This window comes from Polyodon spathula, chromosome 15 (assembly GCF_017654505.1).
Source record: "Polyodon spathula isolate WHYD16114869_AA chromosome 15, ASM1765450v1, whole genome shotgun sequence".
In the NCBI taxonomy this organism is placed as follows: domain Eukaryota; kingdom Metazoa; phylum Chordata; class Actinopteri; order Acipenseriformes; family Polyodontidae; genus Polyodon; species Polyodon spathula.
In genome coordinates, this window is record NC_054548.1 from 17,688,175 (window position 1) to 17,707,710 (window position 19,536).

The window sequence follows — 19,536 nt, forward strand, 5'->3', positions numbered from 1 at the left end:
ATATACCACCGGGTTTAATAACGAGATTGATAACAAATGCAATCTGCATAACAGAACTCATCCAAAAAGCTATATATTGTGATTTTACATTGCAATAGGCGTTAGGACTGTCCAGAAACTAAACAATCTACAGAAATTGTAATTAAAATTAGATCAGTCTGTACCAGTGCCATTTTTTAAGACTTGAAAAATAATGTATTCAGTAGTTGAGAACAAACCCCGCCATTATTTGAAATGGAATGAACCAAGCTAACGAGCCCAGGCAGTAGACCCCCAAAACAGATTTGACCAAGGGGTGGAGAGAAGGAGGCGGAGGGATGCAAATAAACGAAATGCCATGGAGGTAAGTTATGTGTTTATCTTTTTCTGATTGATTCAAATTAAATGAGAGTGTTTGTAGGGGGTAGTCTTTCCTCACAACTTCCTTTGGTTGACATAGGTAACAATAAGAAAAGTAAATAAAGCAGCGAGTATGATATGCTGTTTTAAGGGTGTAACCTCTTCAGACCCCATTGTATACTACTGTATATTACAAAAGCAATGGCCCGGGGCCAGAGAGCTAAAGAGAGTATTCTGGCTCTTATCCACACTCGGGTTTCTCCATGTGAATCTGTCTTTATCTCAACCATGTGGTGCAGCAGTGAATCTCTTAAGGATTTGTGCTACCTGATATCTCCACATGGTGCTGTAATCTCAGCAACCTCGGGGCTGCAGCAATGGTGTGTGAAGCCAGGCTTCATTTTCCCACACAAGTTGTTAGTGATCCAACCTCTGTTGTGCACTTGCTGGTCTGCACTTCACTTTCTCGTTTTAAATTAGATGTTCTGTTGTAAACATATTGGCCAGCAATTGAAAATTGTAACTTGCCTCATGTATTCTGTGTGTGTATTTACTTATTGTTATAAGATATTATATAGAAATTATGTTGAGTAGTTATTTTAAGTTTTTACAGCAGGTGGTGCCAGTTTGTCATTTTTAATGTAATACTAGACAACTCCTTCTGCACATTATGAAGATAAAGAAAACCTAATCAATCCATTTTACAGAGGAACCTTTTTGTTTCCAAAATTATGTACATTTGAGCTAAAACTAACCAAAATGTTTATTTAATACTAGCTCTAATAACCGTTAGCTGCTCTGTTTAGTAAAAGATAACTTACACAATCTCAACAATTGATTTAGTAATTTGTAGTCCAGTTTGTCAGCATGAGTCTGCAGAACAAGGCAGCACTGAGTTCTGCATTGCAATTTAATGGCTAAATCATTGCACCATGCAATAGAGGTAGGTGGATGTCAATAAAATAAAAAACAGGCAGAGGGCCAACCTTTGCTACGCTGCAAACTTTACATTTGTTGTTGTTTAAACAGAAAATATTTTTGTAAAACGTAATGTAACAACACTAGCAAGACAAATGCAGATATGTGTAAACCCTGTACAGGTAGTAAGTACAATGTGTTCAAGTTTAGTAGAGTCTAATTCCTAGGCTTGGGATTTAAACCAATTGGCAAGAAAATAAATGAACCTGAAATCTGTCAATGAGTGCTCATAAAAATAAAAAAAAGAAAACATTAATATTTTCTATTAAGTATACAGAAGGCGCGTACACATATATGCAAAACAAATTGGAGTCATTTCAACTGAGACTCTGAAGGATTGTTTTGGTCGGTTTGAGAGATATTGTTGTATACAGCACAGAAAAAGTCAACAGATCCCATTATACTGTTATATGCAGCTTTGGGCTGCTGGGACTGTGGATTTGACTTATAACCTTAGAAATCTATGTAATCTATTTATTGAATGATATGTGTTCTCTATGTTTAAGACCAGCAAAATTAACTTCTTGTAGATTTATATTCACCCCAGTTTAGCAAATTGTATGTAGGCAAACCAGTATGTTATAAAGAGGCAACGTTTTGAAGAACCCTTATACCTACAAGTAGATTCCCTTTACTGCAGTATACCGTAGTAAAAGTATAGCAGAGTGCAGTGAATGCATGTTAAAGCCCAGTCACAGATGGAATATATGATCAAGCAATGCAATTACTTCACTGGTAAACTTGTGCAGCATAACAATTTACCAGGAGGAAAATGAAGGATTCTCTGCTGTTTTTGTGTCACTCTGACACCATTTATGAAAGCCTGCAGATCCTGCGCACAGACACTTTAGCCACGATCTGACTGTTACCATAGTGATTTTACTGTAACTGCCTATGTGAAGATGTTAGAATGGCTGGTGAGAGCTGCTCATCTATAATGTCCTGAAAAATCATGTCATTGATCCTATCCACAGCACTAAATACAAAATTAGAGGGATTAATAACATGACAGGCAGATTGCCACTATACAGGATACCCCCAAATATCGATACACTTATGTGCTAAAAAAACAGTGGCATGTTAAAAATAGATGTGCATGCTGATATGTTTTCAGAAATGTCAGTAATTTAAATGTAATTACAGTATGTATCAATTAGCACACGACTTTCAAAGAAGGAAAATATCTAACAGACCACGTTCCACAGTCATATTACACTAACCTCAATTCTCCATAAGCAGGCTGTTATTTAAAATGCAGCCATGTACTTAATAAAAAAGATGATAACATTAAATGCAAAATCTAAGCTTTTATTTCAAAATCAAATTTAGCATGATGTTCTTCTGAAACAAAAAAATACATTGACGACAATTCTAAAACTGTTAAGAAACAATTTGAGATTTATTGAAAGCCCCTAGATTATATGTCTGAGTTTCTGCATTGTTTTTTTTACCTGTTGAAAAAAGAAAAAGTGCTAGCTCTATACATAAGCATAGTTTTACAATTACTTCCCAAAAGTAAATTGGCATTCTATGCTTATTATACCTAGTAATTTATTATTTATATAATCTTTATAAAAAAACAAACAAACAAACAAGCTTTTTTCATTTAAAGTATAACAGCTTTCAGAAATTTCCGATAATTATTAACCAGTATGCTACATCTATTTGGTGAAATTTGGGCCCATTCTGTCTTGCATATTTCCTTCAGTTCAGTCAGACTGGATACGCAATGCTTGGCTACGAAGGCCATTCCAGAACTTTTATCTTGGTTTTGTTCAAGAAGTTCAGCGTTGACTTAGTCGTAAGCGTTGGGTTGTTGTCATGTTGGAAGATAAACTGTCTGCCAATCAGTCTACCAGCACATAGTATCATTGTATTTTAAATTATGTTTTGATACATGGCTGCATTCATTCGATCTTCAATCGCATAAATGCCTCTAGTCCCTGAACTGCTAAAACGCCCCCAATTAATGATCAAAACACCTCCTTTTGCAATCATGCCATGCAACAAATACTGGGAGGAAAGCAAACAATAAGCAAATAATAAAGAGTGCATTTGTATGCCTTTATTTTGCATAAAAGGTTAAAACACACAAGCTATCACGCAAGCCACTTATATAGCCCCAGACTATCCAATGTTGCAACATTCATGCAGATTAGACAATGGTTCAGTTTGGATCTAGTCCAATAGAAAGGCTCGGGCTGTCCCAGCTGGCCAATCAGGGTGCTTCCCCAAAACCCCCCTCCCCCGTCACGCCTCCCGTTTCCCATCAGCCAAACCCAGTGGCCCCTGGTAGTCCCCGGGGCCCTTTTCCCATGAGGCTGCAAGGTCAGCACAAATGCAGAGTGGAGAAGCACATATAACTGTCTCATAAAAAGTTTACAATGGTAGGTTTGCATGGTAATTTGAAGTTTTTCCCATGATTTTTCATACTTATACCCTGCATTTACTTTATTTCATCATGGTCAATATTATCCTATATACAGTATTGCCATAGTGTGCTTTACTACTCTTGCACTTTTGCTTTTTCTTTGCTTTACTACTTTGCTAGACTTTTTAGAAACCTTTTATAAGGGTGCCAGAACAACACATGTTACAGATGAATAATACACAATAGCCCAAGCCATACCCAGTATCAACATTGTACTATAAATGAAGTATTTATCTTAACCAATTCCTAGATTCACATGAAGGCCTCTCATTTCCCAGTACAGATGTCAGTTTGTCATTGTTAATATGCAGCACAAGTCAACGTAACGCATCCCACTGAAGCACTGGTTGAGTTACTTTAAGACACTGTCATGTGTAGATAATTAGGTGCATTCAGATGTTAATTTAGCAGTTGTCACTGCCAAATTGTACGAGAAGGACCCTACAATACAGTGAAGTTAGACTTTTTTAGAAATATAAATAGGTCAGTTTTGTACCAAATCTAATTGTTTCTTTCCTGGGACAGCCCCCCATTACATGTCATCAAAACAAGATTGGTGAGGTCTCAAGGTGGATTATGGCCTTTGTTAGGTTAGAATGTGCTGGTGTATTCCAGGTATTGAGCACCATTCCCTTTATCAGCCATATTGCAGTTGCTATGCAAATAAAAGCACATCATTATTCTTTGATGTGGTCATTACTGTGTGATAATTGTGTTGGAAACTTATGTATCTTAGTATATTTGGCCCTTTCCTATACATTTCACATTTGGCAGTCCTTTTCAATTACTTATTCCAATGAAGAAAAATCCCAATACCCCAAACAAGTATTTCATATGGCTTTGATTTTTTAGTGAACTCTATTTTGGCCCCAATTCTCGGACTCATCCTCCCGAGACTGGGTGTCCATTGAGCTGAGATCAATCTCTCAGCCAAATTACAATACCTCACACTTTTTACAAATCAGATGCCTTGCTCATATAAATATGGCTTGGGATTTCCTCTTTCTACAGCCTGCCTCCAATTGGGCTCCCACACATATAATCAAAGCCAGGGGTGGATCAAGAATGATCCATTTGCTTTGACAAACCATGTTTTTGGCTTCAGTGTTAATGAATATTCTTGTGAGGGACTTGTGAACTTGTAAATATCAGCCATATATCTCATTGAACCCCTGAAGTATAAGCGTAACACATATGCAGCAGTGTATACCTATCATTAAATTCTCTGCAGGAAATCATGGTTTCCGTGGTAACTTATAACTTGCAAAGACGGGAGTAGAGAGAAGCCACTTCCAGGGTCTCAGAGAGAGAGAGACAGGACTGCTGCTATCAGAGACACCAATGCAGATGAATTTGAAGGACAAGAAAATAAAAATGCAACTTGACCTCAGTTTTAAACAGACCACTCACAAAATGAAAGCTTATTTAAAAAGACACAAAGGTCTTCACGAAATAAAAATATATTTTATTCTTTTTATCACAGGGCTCCACCCAGGCTTTCAAGAAGCATGTCACTCTGAGGCCATTGTAAATAGTTGATAGAACTGCAGTTTGGTCAGTTTGATTCTTTACTATGAATTGATCTTCAACTGATGTAGTTTCTCTTTCATAGGAATATAATTGATATCAGGAGATAGCAATAATAATAGATATGCTATTGAGTATTAGAACTATTAATAACTTGCTTTTCTTTTAAGTCTCTTATAAAAGGTCATAATTTCATGAAAGGCAAAAGGCAAAGAAAATTCTGGATTTTAAATTTGGCCATTTTAGCCTCTTAGTACATTTTAAGAGACTTAAAATATAAAATATAAATGATGAATAACAGCACTACATTTTGGAAGATTTGATACTATGAGACGGTGACTGCAAATACTGGCATAGCACATTGAATATAAGTGACAACACCTGACCCTGATCTCTTTTTCCTACAAGGTTATAAGTATATTTTACTGATTAACAGCCAACTGGGCCAGAATCAACATTTCCAAATATAAAGAGGTTGTGAAAGTAGGGAAACCTGATTTATGAGGGGGGTCTTCAGAGCAGGTTCTGGTTCCAGATGTTTTACCCCAGACTACATTTAATTAGAATCATACTGTGGAAGTGTCTGATTGCTGCAAGAATTACAACGCATTTGCTGTTATAGATCTCCAATAGCAAATTTAAACTGGGCTGTTCATTTGTGCAGCCTCTCTCTAAGGACACTCCTCAGCCTAAATGTCATTCCCTCATCAGATTAAAAAGGTCCCTTATTAATAGAGGCCATCTACATTGTCGCTTCAAAAAAATTGTTGTTCATGACCTGGTGGAAAACGTATTTTTTAAAAATCTTATTAATTAAAAAAAAAAAAAAATCCATTAGCTCAGTGTAATAGCAAAACAGAAACAATAACGTTTTTTTTTTTTTAATTAATTTTTTAATAGTATGGTACTGGGGAATACCTACACAATTTATATTTCCATTGTTGTACTATGACAAAAAAAAAAAGAGGAATACAATATTTAAACACATCTAACAATAATATCATAAGTCAACTGCCTTGACCTGCAGATTGTTTCTATTTGTATACTGTTAAAGTGTTTTATTTACTTTGAACCGCACCCACTGTTATATATTTTCTTGTTTGGATGTTTGTTTCTATGAAAGTTTGTGGCTAATGTTAACCACTTCTTGTAATGATTTGAAAATGTGTATATGTCTTCATGGTGTGAGAACTAAACATGCCCAATTATAGGATTGTTATGACTTTAAGTGTTTCCACCACACCTATTAATTGAAAATGATCATGTGACAGTGCACATTGGTGTAATTTTCAGCGTTAGACAAACACTGTCTTTTTCTTGGGTTTTTCACAAGTACTGTTCTTCCTCCTCAGACAGTGTAAAAGTACACCTACACCCACGGATAGCTATTCAGAAAATAATCATATACTATTTTTATAATAAAGGGTTTAGGATTTGGGTCTCGTGGTGCGCAGGGTGAGTCATACAGCGTAGGATCACATCCTGGCTGTGCGAAGTCGCCAGCCTTCGCTGGGGATTCCGAAGGCAGATTCACATTCGCTCTGGCGTTCCCATAAGTTATGGAGGCAAAACCGGCTTGTACTGTTTCTCCTGATTGCAATACAACGACCCCTGCTGGACAGGCGCTCAGCAAGCTCAAAACAGACAACTGCAGAGCAGGCCTTTGTCCTCCAGTGGTCGCTAGTGTGCTGACATCTGCTCTCAAATTCCTGGGTATAAAAATAGGAAGCTGGCTGGGTGGTGGGATCAGAGCACACCCACTGAAAACATCTGAACCTTCAATTCTCCTGAGCTGTGTGCTGCGGTGAGGGGGGGGGGGGGGGGGGGGATTTGTCTGGGATGTTTTGTATTCTATTGGGGTTTCTAGTTAGTGCATGTTGACACAACATATACTTCTCTTGTACACATGTTGTATTTCTCTTGCATAAATGAGTGAAGATTATCTATTTGCTTTTTTGGTTTCATGTTTTTTTTTTCTGTCAGGGAGATTTCACACCTCAGTTTTAAACCCAGAGCCTTTAATTACTTTCTATAGCATTGTGCCTTGTAAATGTATGTGTGTGTGTGTGTGAGAGAGAGAGAGTGTGTGTGAGGAGTGAGAGAGAGAGAGAGAAGAGAGAGAGAGAGAGAGAGAGAGAGAGAGAGAGAGAGAGAGAGAGAGAGAGAGAGAGAGAGAGAGAGAGAGAGAGAGAGAGAGAGAGAGAGAGAGAGAAATAAACAAATATATGTATTTGTCATGTTTTGTTCTTCCAAACTTGTCATATCACCTATGTGATCCAAATATCACTCTGGTCAACAACTGCTTAAATATCTTCATAATGTCTGGGTTCTCACAGTTGATGTAGAGGTCCAGTGGTGTATCAGAACTCATCTCTGTATCTTCAGGTGCCTGTGTGTTGAAAGGTTATGTGATGCAATAACAATGTGCTGTATAAATGTAGAGGTGGCAGCCCCTACCTGGGGCTGGTTTGTAATTGAAAAATACTTCCTGGATGCTGTGGACATGTTGTACTCAAGGGGATTTATACAATATCATGGCTTAAATATTTCAAGTTTTTCACACTACAATTGATCATTTAGGTACTAGAATAGATATTTTAGGTTTAAGTACTTTATTTTCAAGAATTCCCTGTGAGAAGAACACGTTACAAGTTACATCCTATAAAATTATTTACATGGTTGTGGCAAATACAATAAAAATTGTTGTTTAGATTCATACAATTTCTGAGCTGTTTTAAAACCCCTTGGGTAGCTTAATTCAGGAATTTTGAAGATCTAAATGTATCTAAACATTTTCCTTTTTTTCTTTTCAGTTTGAATACATTTTCTTCAATTTGAAAAGTCTTTGGAGGTACAGCTCCTTTATGTTGGTTCACACCTATTGGAATTCCTTTTCGGATAGGATTCCACTTAAAACAAATATTACTATCCTGCTTTACTGTAACTGCAGGGCAGGAAGGTAAATGCGACCCCCCCCCACCACCAGCCCATATCTATGGGAGTCTCCATCTACAGAGTAGAGTTTCAAATTAAAGTGGACCTGTTGTTTTCCTTAACAAATTCTAAAAGAATCTTGCCTGTGCCTCATGTTATAATATTGCACATGAATGGAATTCCAATTCTCTCACTCACATTCATGAACAAATAACCTCATTGGTTGTCAAGCCTACAGGAACAATCGCATGAATTTGCATTTAGATTGTCTGTTGCTGACAGACTTCCTAGCCCTGTGTGAAAAAAAAAAAATAACAGTTTGTCATTTAGGTGCGTGTCAGTTTATTTAAAATTACCAATTACACCGAAACAGACTAAAATTAATTTGGTTGCTTATCAAGGAAACACAGGCAACAGTAAAATATTTCTATCCATCAACTGCTTTTCTCTTCTTCCTCTGAGTTTTCAGTCTGCTGGGAGGTTGTTCTGTTCCTCAATGTCCACACCATAGTTTTCCCAATTATACCTAACACAACATGCAGCATTCTCAAGTTGGCGGTGTTTTCCGTGGATCAGAGAGAGCCTTTAACTCTATAGATTATTTTAAAGACACTCCTGTGCTGGAGTACGATAACCAGTGAAACACTAATAATATGTGCAAAATGACCAGTCAAAACATTCTGAAACAAAGGCATCTCCTGTTAAAATGCATTGTAACAATAACAAGATTGTTGATTAAACTTGTATATAAAAATAATAAAGTAGGATATTTTTAAGAAAAATTGCATCTTTCAAAAAAGGGGAATAAAAGGCTTCACAAAACTTGTTTTGAAGATTTTTTTATTATTATTCTGCACACAATCTTTCCAGCTGTAGTCTTATTACAAGTGTGGAATGTTATGAGTTCCAACCAGTCTGTTTTGAGAGCTCTGAATTAATACCACGGTTCACTCAGCTGCAGTGCTCTACTTTAATGCCCTACTAGGTTCATACCATACTGCAACATGATTATCATTTACAACATACAATCCCAAAGGTGAAATTGTGCTTTATTTTCAAATTAAAAACTTCAGTCTGCCTCATACCACAATTTATTTCATTAAGAAACCTCCCTTTTATCAGCACAAAGCAGTGTAATATTTGGCAATTCTTATGAAGAAAAATAAAAGCTTATGAGAAAAAGCTTCCAACATCAGATAAGTTACATAACACTGCAAGCCCATTTAGCTTTATGTGTATAAAGATATGTATGTCTATATCTTAAATATTAGTATAAATTTATCCTCATATTTCAATATTTGTCCTCTACTGCGGCAGTGTGTAGGCTTGACAGGTGGGGGAATTGCTAAATGTATCTCCAAGTGTTCCCATATTTTCATTGGGATCTTATTTTCTTTTGGCTGCTGTTCTTATATGTTATTGTTCCCGCAAAGGAGTGAAACACTTGAAACCGACCAGAAAAGTTATCATGTCAGAGGATATGCTTTATTATGCTCCTAGTGATATTTTAGTTGCTTCTCAGTTCTTTCCAGTTCTTAAAACGACCAACCAAAACATTGTCTTTCAGATAAAGATGCTGCTATGAAACAGTGTACATGTACTATAAAAAAAAAAAGTCATGATAAGAAAAAAAATGTTTTAAATAAAAGAAACATCTTGTTTCAAATAAAACAAACTGTACAAATACAAGATAATAATCTTGACTCATTGATAGATAATGAGCCTCAGCGTGTTTAATTTTTTTATATATAAATAAAATGCCATATATTTTGATAATATACTGATAATTAACACCTGAAATACAGTACAGAACATCCACCTATAATAATATAGTAATATTGTTAATGAAGCTGGGGGGGGGGGGGGGGGGGGTATGTGCTTTTTTATTAAAGTATGTGCTTTTCTTGGAATGTTTTGGTTTGTTTGTTTTGTTCAGGCCTGGCTAGCAGAAGAAACATTCTGCCCAACTGATGCTAATTGTCAGCCTGACCTCTTGGTCTTCCCCAAATCAGGGACAGTTTTGGCCTGTATAACAGACCAGATGCTTTTTCATTTAAGATTCAAGTAAGTTTCCATTCCCTATACTATGATTAGGCATTTGAGAATTAAGTCTTGGACCAATATCAACAACTTTCAACACAATTAACTGCAGTGTCACAAGAAGACACACTCTGCTATGCAACTTAACATGACCATTACTTTGAAGAGTAAGCCTATTAAAAATGTTTTTAAAAAATTTAAAAGATGGCTAAACTGTACCCTACAGCAGTGGTTCTCAACCCTGGTCCTGGGGGAACACTGCCCTGCTAGTTTTTGTTCCAACCAAGCACTCAATTACATAATTGAACCCTTAATTGAACTGAGAATTTGCCTAATCTGAGCTTTTTAATTATTTTAAACAGATGGAGATTTCACTTTAGATATAAAATTGTATAATGAACGTAAATTCTTAAACTTTTTATAAGCTACTAAAAAACTCAGATTAGGCAAATAAGGGTTCAATTACGTAATGAGTGCTTGGTTGGAACAAAAGCCATCACAGCAGTGTTCCCCCAGGACCAGGGTTGAGAAACACTGCCCTACAGTAAACTGCCCAAAAGTAAGCTCACAGTCATAGCATCTAATCAGTAGACCACATTTTTGCATCAATAAATCTCTACACTATATTTGAAGTCAAACTCCCTTGTAAATGACTGTATCAGTCAAAGTAAACACACAACCCAACGCCCCAACTTGGGCATTTACCTGGAGATTCACCATGCAGTCCTGCTCTTGTGAAACAACTCTTTTTCACAGCTCTTGTGAAACAACTCTTTTTCACAGCTCTTGTGAGGCAACACTTTTTCTCTGCTCTTGTGAAGCAACTCTTTTTCATCGCTCTTGTGAAACAACTCTTTTTCCTGCTCTTGTGAAACAACTCTTTTTCACTGCTCTTGTGAGGCAACACTTTTTCTCTGCTCTTGTGAAGCAACTCTTTTTCATCGCTCTTGTGAAACAACTCTTTTTCACTGCTCTTGTGAAGTATCTCTTTTTCACTGCTCTTGGGAAACAACTCTTTTTCACAGCTCTTGTGAAACAACTCTTTTTTCACTGTTCTAGTGAAACAACTCTTTTTCACCGCTCTTGTGAAGCATCTCTTTTTTACTGCTCTTGTGAAACAACTCTTTTTTCACGGCTCTTGTGAAACAACTCTTTTTCACTGCTCTTGCTCTGGGATCATGCTTTTTTTTTAAGGTCATCCAAATAATCTTTATTGACAGCATAGGAGTTACAAAAGAGCAGTGAAAAGGTAAGCAAGAGGGACAAAATATTAGGAAGCTATTCAAAAGATATGATTTGTTTTATTTGAAGGGAGCTAACATGAATTAGTAATGCCTTATATTTCAAGCAAGACGTGATATAAATCAGTCAATATTTCCAGTGATTCAATATTGGCTGACAATGAGCAGTAATAAGAATCCGACCCCTTCAGTAATAGTATTTTTCAGGAACAAATACAAAACATTTAATACAGTACATTATCTAATGAAGGCCTATAATAACTAGTATTTCTGTGTGCTTATAAGATCTTGGGCGATGTGCTGTCGTTCACTAAATCTGATTTATAATAAACTGAAAAAATTCAATGGAATAAGCTGGTTGGTTTTACTCAACCCCTCCCTATTTCATTGGCCATCTTTGTTATTGCTGCCTATTAATACTTTCCTCTATTTAGTCTTCAGTACAACAACACATCAAATGCACAGGATATTCCTCACAGCTAACCCATGCAGGGCACTAAAAAGGGATCACTGCAGCCGCTCCAAAATAAGTTACAGTAATACATCAAAACATTCATTTGAAAAAAAAAAAGACATTTAATCTGCGTAGCTTGTTTGAGTAAAAATGTGAATGATTTGCTCCTGGTCGGTGAGTCGGTCTGTCTTGTTGGTTGGTGGCGCCATGAGAGAAGGCACTACTTCAGCATACTATTGTATGTACACTTTGACAAAAGTGCAGTCACGCCAAGGCTTTTAACTCATAGGATGGTTTTCTATGTCCTCTGTGCCTATGGCTGTGTGTGCTTGTACATGGGTTCATGTTCTTTCAAATTTCTTTGGAAGCAGTAATGGCAGTGAATGTCAATGGGTTTGTCATTTCCCTTGCTTTGTGCTGGGTAGCATGTCTGGCTGAAGAGGGGAGGACCCCTTCTGGCAGCTGGAATCTTCAAGAAAGATTACAAAACAACAAGTAACACACAAAAAAAGTATGTGCTACATTGCGGCCTGGCGGCGGCTGCAGCTGACAAGAGTCGAGCTTCTTAGAAGCTTTCTACAAAGCTGCCTGGGAAGAGACCTGTCTTCCCGCTGCGCTGCAAGGTGCCCTTGTACCAGCCATCCTCGCGCTTCTTGTGCACAAACACAACGTCTCCTTCCTTCAGCTCGATCTCCGCCTCGCTCTGAGGTGGGTAGGGTACGATCACGCGGTACCTGTGAAACAGAAGGGGAAAACCTGGTTAGGAAGGAAAGCCTTCCAGTACTTTAATACTGCAACAAAAGAGCCAGAGAGACAACTGAAATGAGGTTAAGCAGTTTTATTCAAATGAAACCTCATTGAAGATGCATTCTGTATGAAGCTAAATATATTGTACACTAAGGAAAGCCAATTAAGAGATTCAGAATTGCCAACCAGGTAACAATGGGGGTGAGGGGGGGAGGGGGGGCGACACCAATGGTCTTTGTAAGTGAGGCTTCAAGTTCAAGTATGTTCAGCAATTCAGAAAAGAGAACAGAATGGAGAATTTAAGAGGAATTTGCGAAGCACCACCCTCATAAATGTTTTTGCTTGGTACAGTTTTTTTTTACCCTGCTTTTCCCATGGTTACACTATACATTTACCATAATTTACTCTGGTTTGCCATGTTTCTCAGTATGTTTTACCATACTTCACTATTCTTTACAATGCTTTAACTATGCTTTATTACACGTTGTTATGCTGTTACTGTGGGAAACTTTTATAAGGGTACCATAGTAACGCACATCTCTGAGTAGCCTTCTGTTACATCCTGTATTATAAATCGCAAGTCAGAAATCAATCAATCACAGTCAGTGGCGTAGTCATAAATCTGAAAGTACTGGAATGCCAATTAAAATATACATTTTCTTAAACAAAAAATTTAAGAATTCAAGTTTTATTTGTACATTGAACTTGAGCTAACATTTATAGGTTATACATGTGTCTCGCGTGTGACTTTTATAGGCTATTCTCCCTGGTCATTGCTGCCAAATTGGCGGGTTTCCAGCCAAATTTGGCTTGTTTTGAAAGCATCTAGAGGGCAAATAGTTTATTTGGTGGTTTGTTTATTTTTTGGCTATTTTTATCATGCATTTCATCTCCAGCGGAGAACTTAAATCACCCCGATGCCTTGTATACTATATCGCATCCTCCCCCGTCTTTTTTTCTGGAGCTCTCCATCCAATAAAATTAAGAATCACACAAATGCTCAATTATTTTTTTATTCTTCTTCAATTCAAGAACTGTATCAGTACAATTAGAATGTTTTTTAAATGTATTTTTTAAAGACTATCTGTTGATAGTTCTGGACAATTTAATTTTATATGACATTCAGAATACATTTTTTTTCTGGACCTACCGCATTTGATCTCAACAGATAAAAAAAAAAAAAAGTTTCTGGTACTGAAGAAAGCAGATTATAATAAATAAATAATTTATAGCATTACTCATTTTTTTTGTTTGTTTTTTTAATAAATGTGTAGCACTTATTTATGCTTTTGAAATATATACAGTATCAAATCTTAAATTCAAGAGTGTTTTTTTGGCTGGTTTAAAAACACAATATGATTAATATTTAGCTGATTACTTCCATAATTTGGTGGGGTGTTGCAAAAAAAAAAAGGAAAAACATGGCTACACATTCTCCCCACAAAATCATAGCTTTACATAAAACTTTTTTCCCTGCAAATTTACAGTGTTACCACCAGGGCACAAAGTGTCAAACTAAGCCAGTTGCAAGGGCAGTCCTTCATTCCAATCCCTGGGCCTTTGCACTGACCGATATGCAAAGCAGCTGGAAACCCGTATTTATGGCTGCACCTTTGCTGTCTTCTTCATCAGCACTTTTACTAAAAACAATGAGCCTTCTTAAATTTTAGTACTGTAGTTTGAAATAGAAGTGACTAATGTTCTCTTCATTACATCACAAGGACGCCGTTTATTATAGACTGATTCGAAATGTACCATCAAAAGTGGCACATAGGGAATTGGATTTTTTTTGTTCCTAGTGCCTATTCAGTGCCAAGGTGCAGAAAGACTAATTTGATTTCCCCACGGAAAAGAGATTGCTTCACCAGTGCCCAGGCACAGAAATTACAGCTGTCTGGCACCATCTAAGCATTTTTTATAACAAATCTGTAAAGATTCTTATTAACTCTTTAGTCAAGGTTCTGTGCCTATCGGAAAAAGTACTGTAACGGCATTCTGCAACGTTCTGGCTCAACTACCCCAGTGATGACACTAAACTATTTTCCAGAATTCCAGTACATTTTACCTGTGTACAGATTCCAAGCTAAAAAACACACGGTACTCCTGTGTACAATCTTCATCTATGTGATTTATAATAAGTTAATGTGTCCGGTGTACGGTGCCTTTTATTGTATAAGAGATGTAATTTTTAAAGGACAATTGATAAAAGTATAGCAAACTGATGTGACCACTTGTGCTTGTGACAAACATACTCTTCTCGTCAGTGGGACAAGTGTGTACGAGTCTTGTTTAATGCCAAATCTACACTAATGTCACTTACCTGAGAAGGGAATTGGCTAGGCCAAAAGGCATGGTCCTCTTTTTTGTTGTCTGAACAGAAGAACAACATTCCAGTAAGGTACCAGGTAGTTGGTAAAGTACCTCTAACTTTATAATACGCTGCAACCATCAGCTGGAGGTAACAGGCGTAGTCCAGACATCTACATTTGACACCTATAACTAAATATTACAATTTTATGAGACTAGACTTATCACGAACACTTTTGACATGCTTTTACAAAGCTCACAAATCCAAGATCTCTAAATATTTTAAGAAATATTCGGAAACAATGGTAAGGAATTATAAAAACAAAATAGACGCATAAATGTCTGTTACTCCCTCAGTAATAAATATCTACAAGTAGTGTAACGATAATAAGAGATGAATGCAAAACCTTACCATTACTATAATGTAATATCTCTACCCACAATGCATCTCACTGTTATTAGTCTTAGTTCCAAACCTCCAAAAATCAATTGATTATTTTTCGGCCTGACAATGAATCAGTGTGTTCATGGTTCTGAATGATCAAAAGACAGGAGGATCTATAAGAGTCAGGCTGGAGAAGGACAAATACTGCCAGCATGTCAGCTTTGTTCCTGGATTGAAAATGACCTTTAATAATTGGATTCATCACTTAAATAAGTGCTATATGCGGAAGGTATGCTTTTTCTTATGTGTTTTGACTGGCTTCTAGAGATTCACTACCTTTTAATGTTTTTAATAGATTTTTCTGCTGAGGTATTTAAGACATCAGGCTTGCAGCAGAGAGACCCCCAACTCTTATTTTATGAGTCCCTACTGATGCCCAGTAACAGTAACTCTGAATCAAGATTAGGGATCGAGAGAGCTTCACAGCATTACAAATGGAATCCCACAAAAAAACAATTAGGAATTAGCGAATGGATGTTGGTTGACTTGCTGAGGGCCAATCCGCACATCTGTACACATTCAGTATGCGCCTGTACCTATTTAGCAAGCTGACAGGCGCTGCATCACATAAATATTCTTCATTAGTTCCACAGGCATCACCAGTCAAAGTTATTTCTGAGTAGTGCACATTTTCATCAACGACGGGAATAAAGGGCAGAGATCCAGAGTACCCTTATCTATTCATCAGCACAGACTCTTCAATTCTCTGTCAGGGGTTCTCCATTCCAGAACCTGAACAGGGCAGACTTTCTCAGAATAAGGTCTAGCTCTTAGACAAATCAAAATGTGTGTATAATTAGGGTCTGCTTCTTTGTGTCTGCTGCTTGTCAGCAGCACACACTTGAATATATGGAGTTGCATCATAATCCTGTCCGCATATTTATGTATCTCACAACTGTCATACTTCTTCTCTGATCAAATGGGCAACTCCAAGTCCATTACTGGGTTATAAATAATGGACCTGAAAATAAGTAATGTGAGTTTCCTTTTGAAATATGTAATATGAGACGTGTTATCACAGAAATATTTAATGTGTGTCTGACTTCCGCTGAAATCTGTTAAACTAAGCAAAGTTGGACAGAGGCATAACCCTTAATACATCTTACCCAGAGTGTGTCACAGTGACACAGTTTGGAAATTCATGAATGCTTATTTTTGGCAAGGAGGCATAGCATCTCTTATTGTGAAATGGTGAAGGAGCTGGTGGATGGCGAAATTTCCAGTAAGTACAGCGTCATTGAATGTTTATTGTTGTCAAACGTCTATTACAAACTTCTATTGTTTACAATATATACAGGATTTATAATCTAGTCTGTTGGACCTGGAGATTTTTTTTTTTCTGTATCTGTTTATTATTATAAAACACTCAATGGTAGAACATATAATAATAATAATAATAATAATAATAATAATAATAATAATAATAATAATAATAATAAAACCTTCTTTAAAACTAAATGATAATTATTTGACAAGGGTTAGACAATGAGAAATAATTCTACACATTTCTGTTATGATTACTGTATGCATATCTGTTTAATAAAATAGCCAGCTCCAGAGAAACCCAGACTGACAGAATCTGATGTTGTTTGTGTAGAAATTTAATTTATTCTCATTTGTAACAGTGATAGTGTTCTTCAGCCACCATCAGCATACAGTCAATCTTTCACTGAATACATTTTTTTCAAGCCAAGGAAGGCATTCCAAATTAGATTGAAACTGGGTGAATCTAGAGGCTGTGGCGACCCAGACACAGAACTGCAGTTTAAGCACTTTTTGTGCACTTTTAATAATCAAATAACAAATAAACAAAACACAGGGAAAAAATAAAGGTTTAAACAAATACTACACAACTCTTCAAATAAACAAACCCAAAACAAACCCAAGATTTGCTCTCCCAGTGCTCTCTTTCTCTCACTTTCTCCACTCTCCTTCTCCCCTTCTCACTCTCACTTGTCTCATCATCACATCCTCCACAAACAAACCTCGTTGTTCTCCTTTAATACCATGTGGCCAGGGAATGATTGACATTTAACCATTTAATCAACCACCACCTGGCCACATTCGACAGTTGACCATTCACTCTCAATTGAACAATAAATCGTTCAATCCAACAATCAACAACCATGTGGCTGTGCAAATGGTGGCCATTTTGGTTACAGGATGTCCCTTCACCAAGATGTCTGCCAGTCACCAAAGTCTAACTCACTCATACACCTGTGCACCCCCATCATTCATAAGGCCATCACTAGGCTATTTTGACCTACTTGCAATTCATATATATATTTAAACTGCAAAAGGAACCAAGTTCATAAAAAATTGTTTAATTCTACAAAATTGTATCCAAATCTGATAATCGGTACAACACCTATCGTATGAAAACTGAAAACAGAGCATCGACTTGGTGTCAAAGGTTTCCCACAGTCCCTGAATGTGCCTTAGTCTGTCAGTGTGACAATGACCTTCATAACCTACAGTAGTTTGCGAGTTATGAAGTGTGAAAGCCGGACAGAAAAAAACATTTTCAGTTTAACTAATGATAATAAATAATAAAAATGTCCTTTTGGTCTCTCCCCAGCAAATTTTGAGACAGGTAAGGAAAACCACACTTTCACTTTCATTTCTGCATGCATAAAGATATTAATCACAACCATCAATGAATTACTGTGAATTACTATGCTGATAAATCTGTTTTAAAAACCAAAGTCATACAGTATTTTTTAGTTCTCACCCCCTGACACTATATGTATACATTTCATACCAGGGCCGAGTAAAACAAAATGAAAATGTATAGAGTGAGACAGTGAGACAGTGTATACAGTCTGGAACACAACATTCAATTCAATTTGTTTTATTTTTATATTTCTGTCCTCGAGCGGCAACAGGGAGAACAGTCAATTTAAATGTCGGCCCATTCTACTCAAACTGAAAAGATTTGCAATTTGTTTGCTAAAATAGATTTTCCACAAAAGCTGAGACACCAGCGTCACAAATCTTGTAATGAAAGCCTGCAGTAATCCAAATACAGTGGCTTGCGAAAGTATTGATCCCCCCTTGGCATTTTTCCTATTTTGTTGCCTTACAACCTGGAATTAAAATTGATTTTTATTTGGATTTCATGTAATGGACATACACAAAATAGTCCAAATTGGTGAAGTGAAATGAAAAAAATAACTTGTTTCAAAAAATTCTAAAAAATAAATAACGGAAAAGTGGTGCGTGCATATGTATTCACCCCCTTTGCTATTAAGCCGCTAAATAAGATCTGGTGCAACCAATTACCTTCATAAGTCACATAATTAGTTAAATAAAGTGCACCTGTGTGCAATCTAAGTGTCACATGATCTGTCACATGATTTCAGTATATATACACCTGTTCTAAAAGGCCCCAGAGTCTGCAACACCACTAAGCAAGGGGCACCACCAAGCAAGCGGCACCATGAAGACCAAGGAGCTCTCCAAACAGGCCAGGGACAAAGTTGTGGAGAAGTACAGATCATAGTGGGGTTATAAAAAAATATCAGAAACTTTGAACATCCCACGGAGCACCATTAAAGCCATTATTAAAAAATGGAAAGAATATGGCACCACAACAAACCTGGCAAGAGAGGGCCGCCCACCAAAACTCACGGACCAGGCAAGGATGGCATTAATCAGAGAGGCAACAAAGAGACCAAAGATAACCCTGAAGGAGCTGCAAAGCTCCACAGCGGAAATTGGAATATCTGTCCATAGGACCACTTTAAGCCGTACACTCCACAGAGCTGGGCTTTACGGAAGAGTGGCCAGAAAAAAGCCATTGCTTAAAGAAAAAAATAAGCAAACACGTTTGGTGTTCGCCAAAAGGCATGTGGGAGACTCCCCAAACATATGGAAGAAGGTACTCTGGTCAGATGAGACTAAAATTGAGCTTTTTGGCCATCAAGGAAAACGCTATGTCTGGCGCAAACCCAACACCTCTCATCACCCCGAGAACACCATCCCCACAGTGAAGCATGGTGGTGGCAGCATCATGCTGTGAGGATGTTTTTCAAGAGCAGGGACTGGGAAACTGGTCAGAATTGAAGGAATGATGGATGGAGCTAAATACAGG

At 37.1% G+C, this 19,536-nt stretch overlaps 1 protein-coding gene across 1 annotated transcript in view; it reads right to left on the bottom strand.

The window, feature by feature from the left end:
- Positions 1–10,618: 10,618 nt before the first annotated feature.
- The window catches only part of LOC121328074 (E3 ubiquitin-protein ligase SH3RF3-like), a 132,657-nt gene continuing 123,739 nt past the window's right edge, over positions 10,619–19,536 (bottom strand). Inside the window, exon 10 of the mRNA XM_041272553.1 lies at positions 10,619–12,678. Within this exon, the coding sequence (XP_041128487.1) occupies positions 12,510–12,678 (169 nt within the window). The 3' untranslated portion in view covers positions 10,619–12,509. The remainder of the gene's footprint in view (positions 12,679–19,536) is intronic.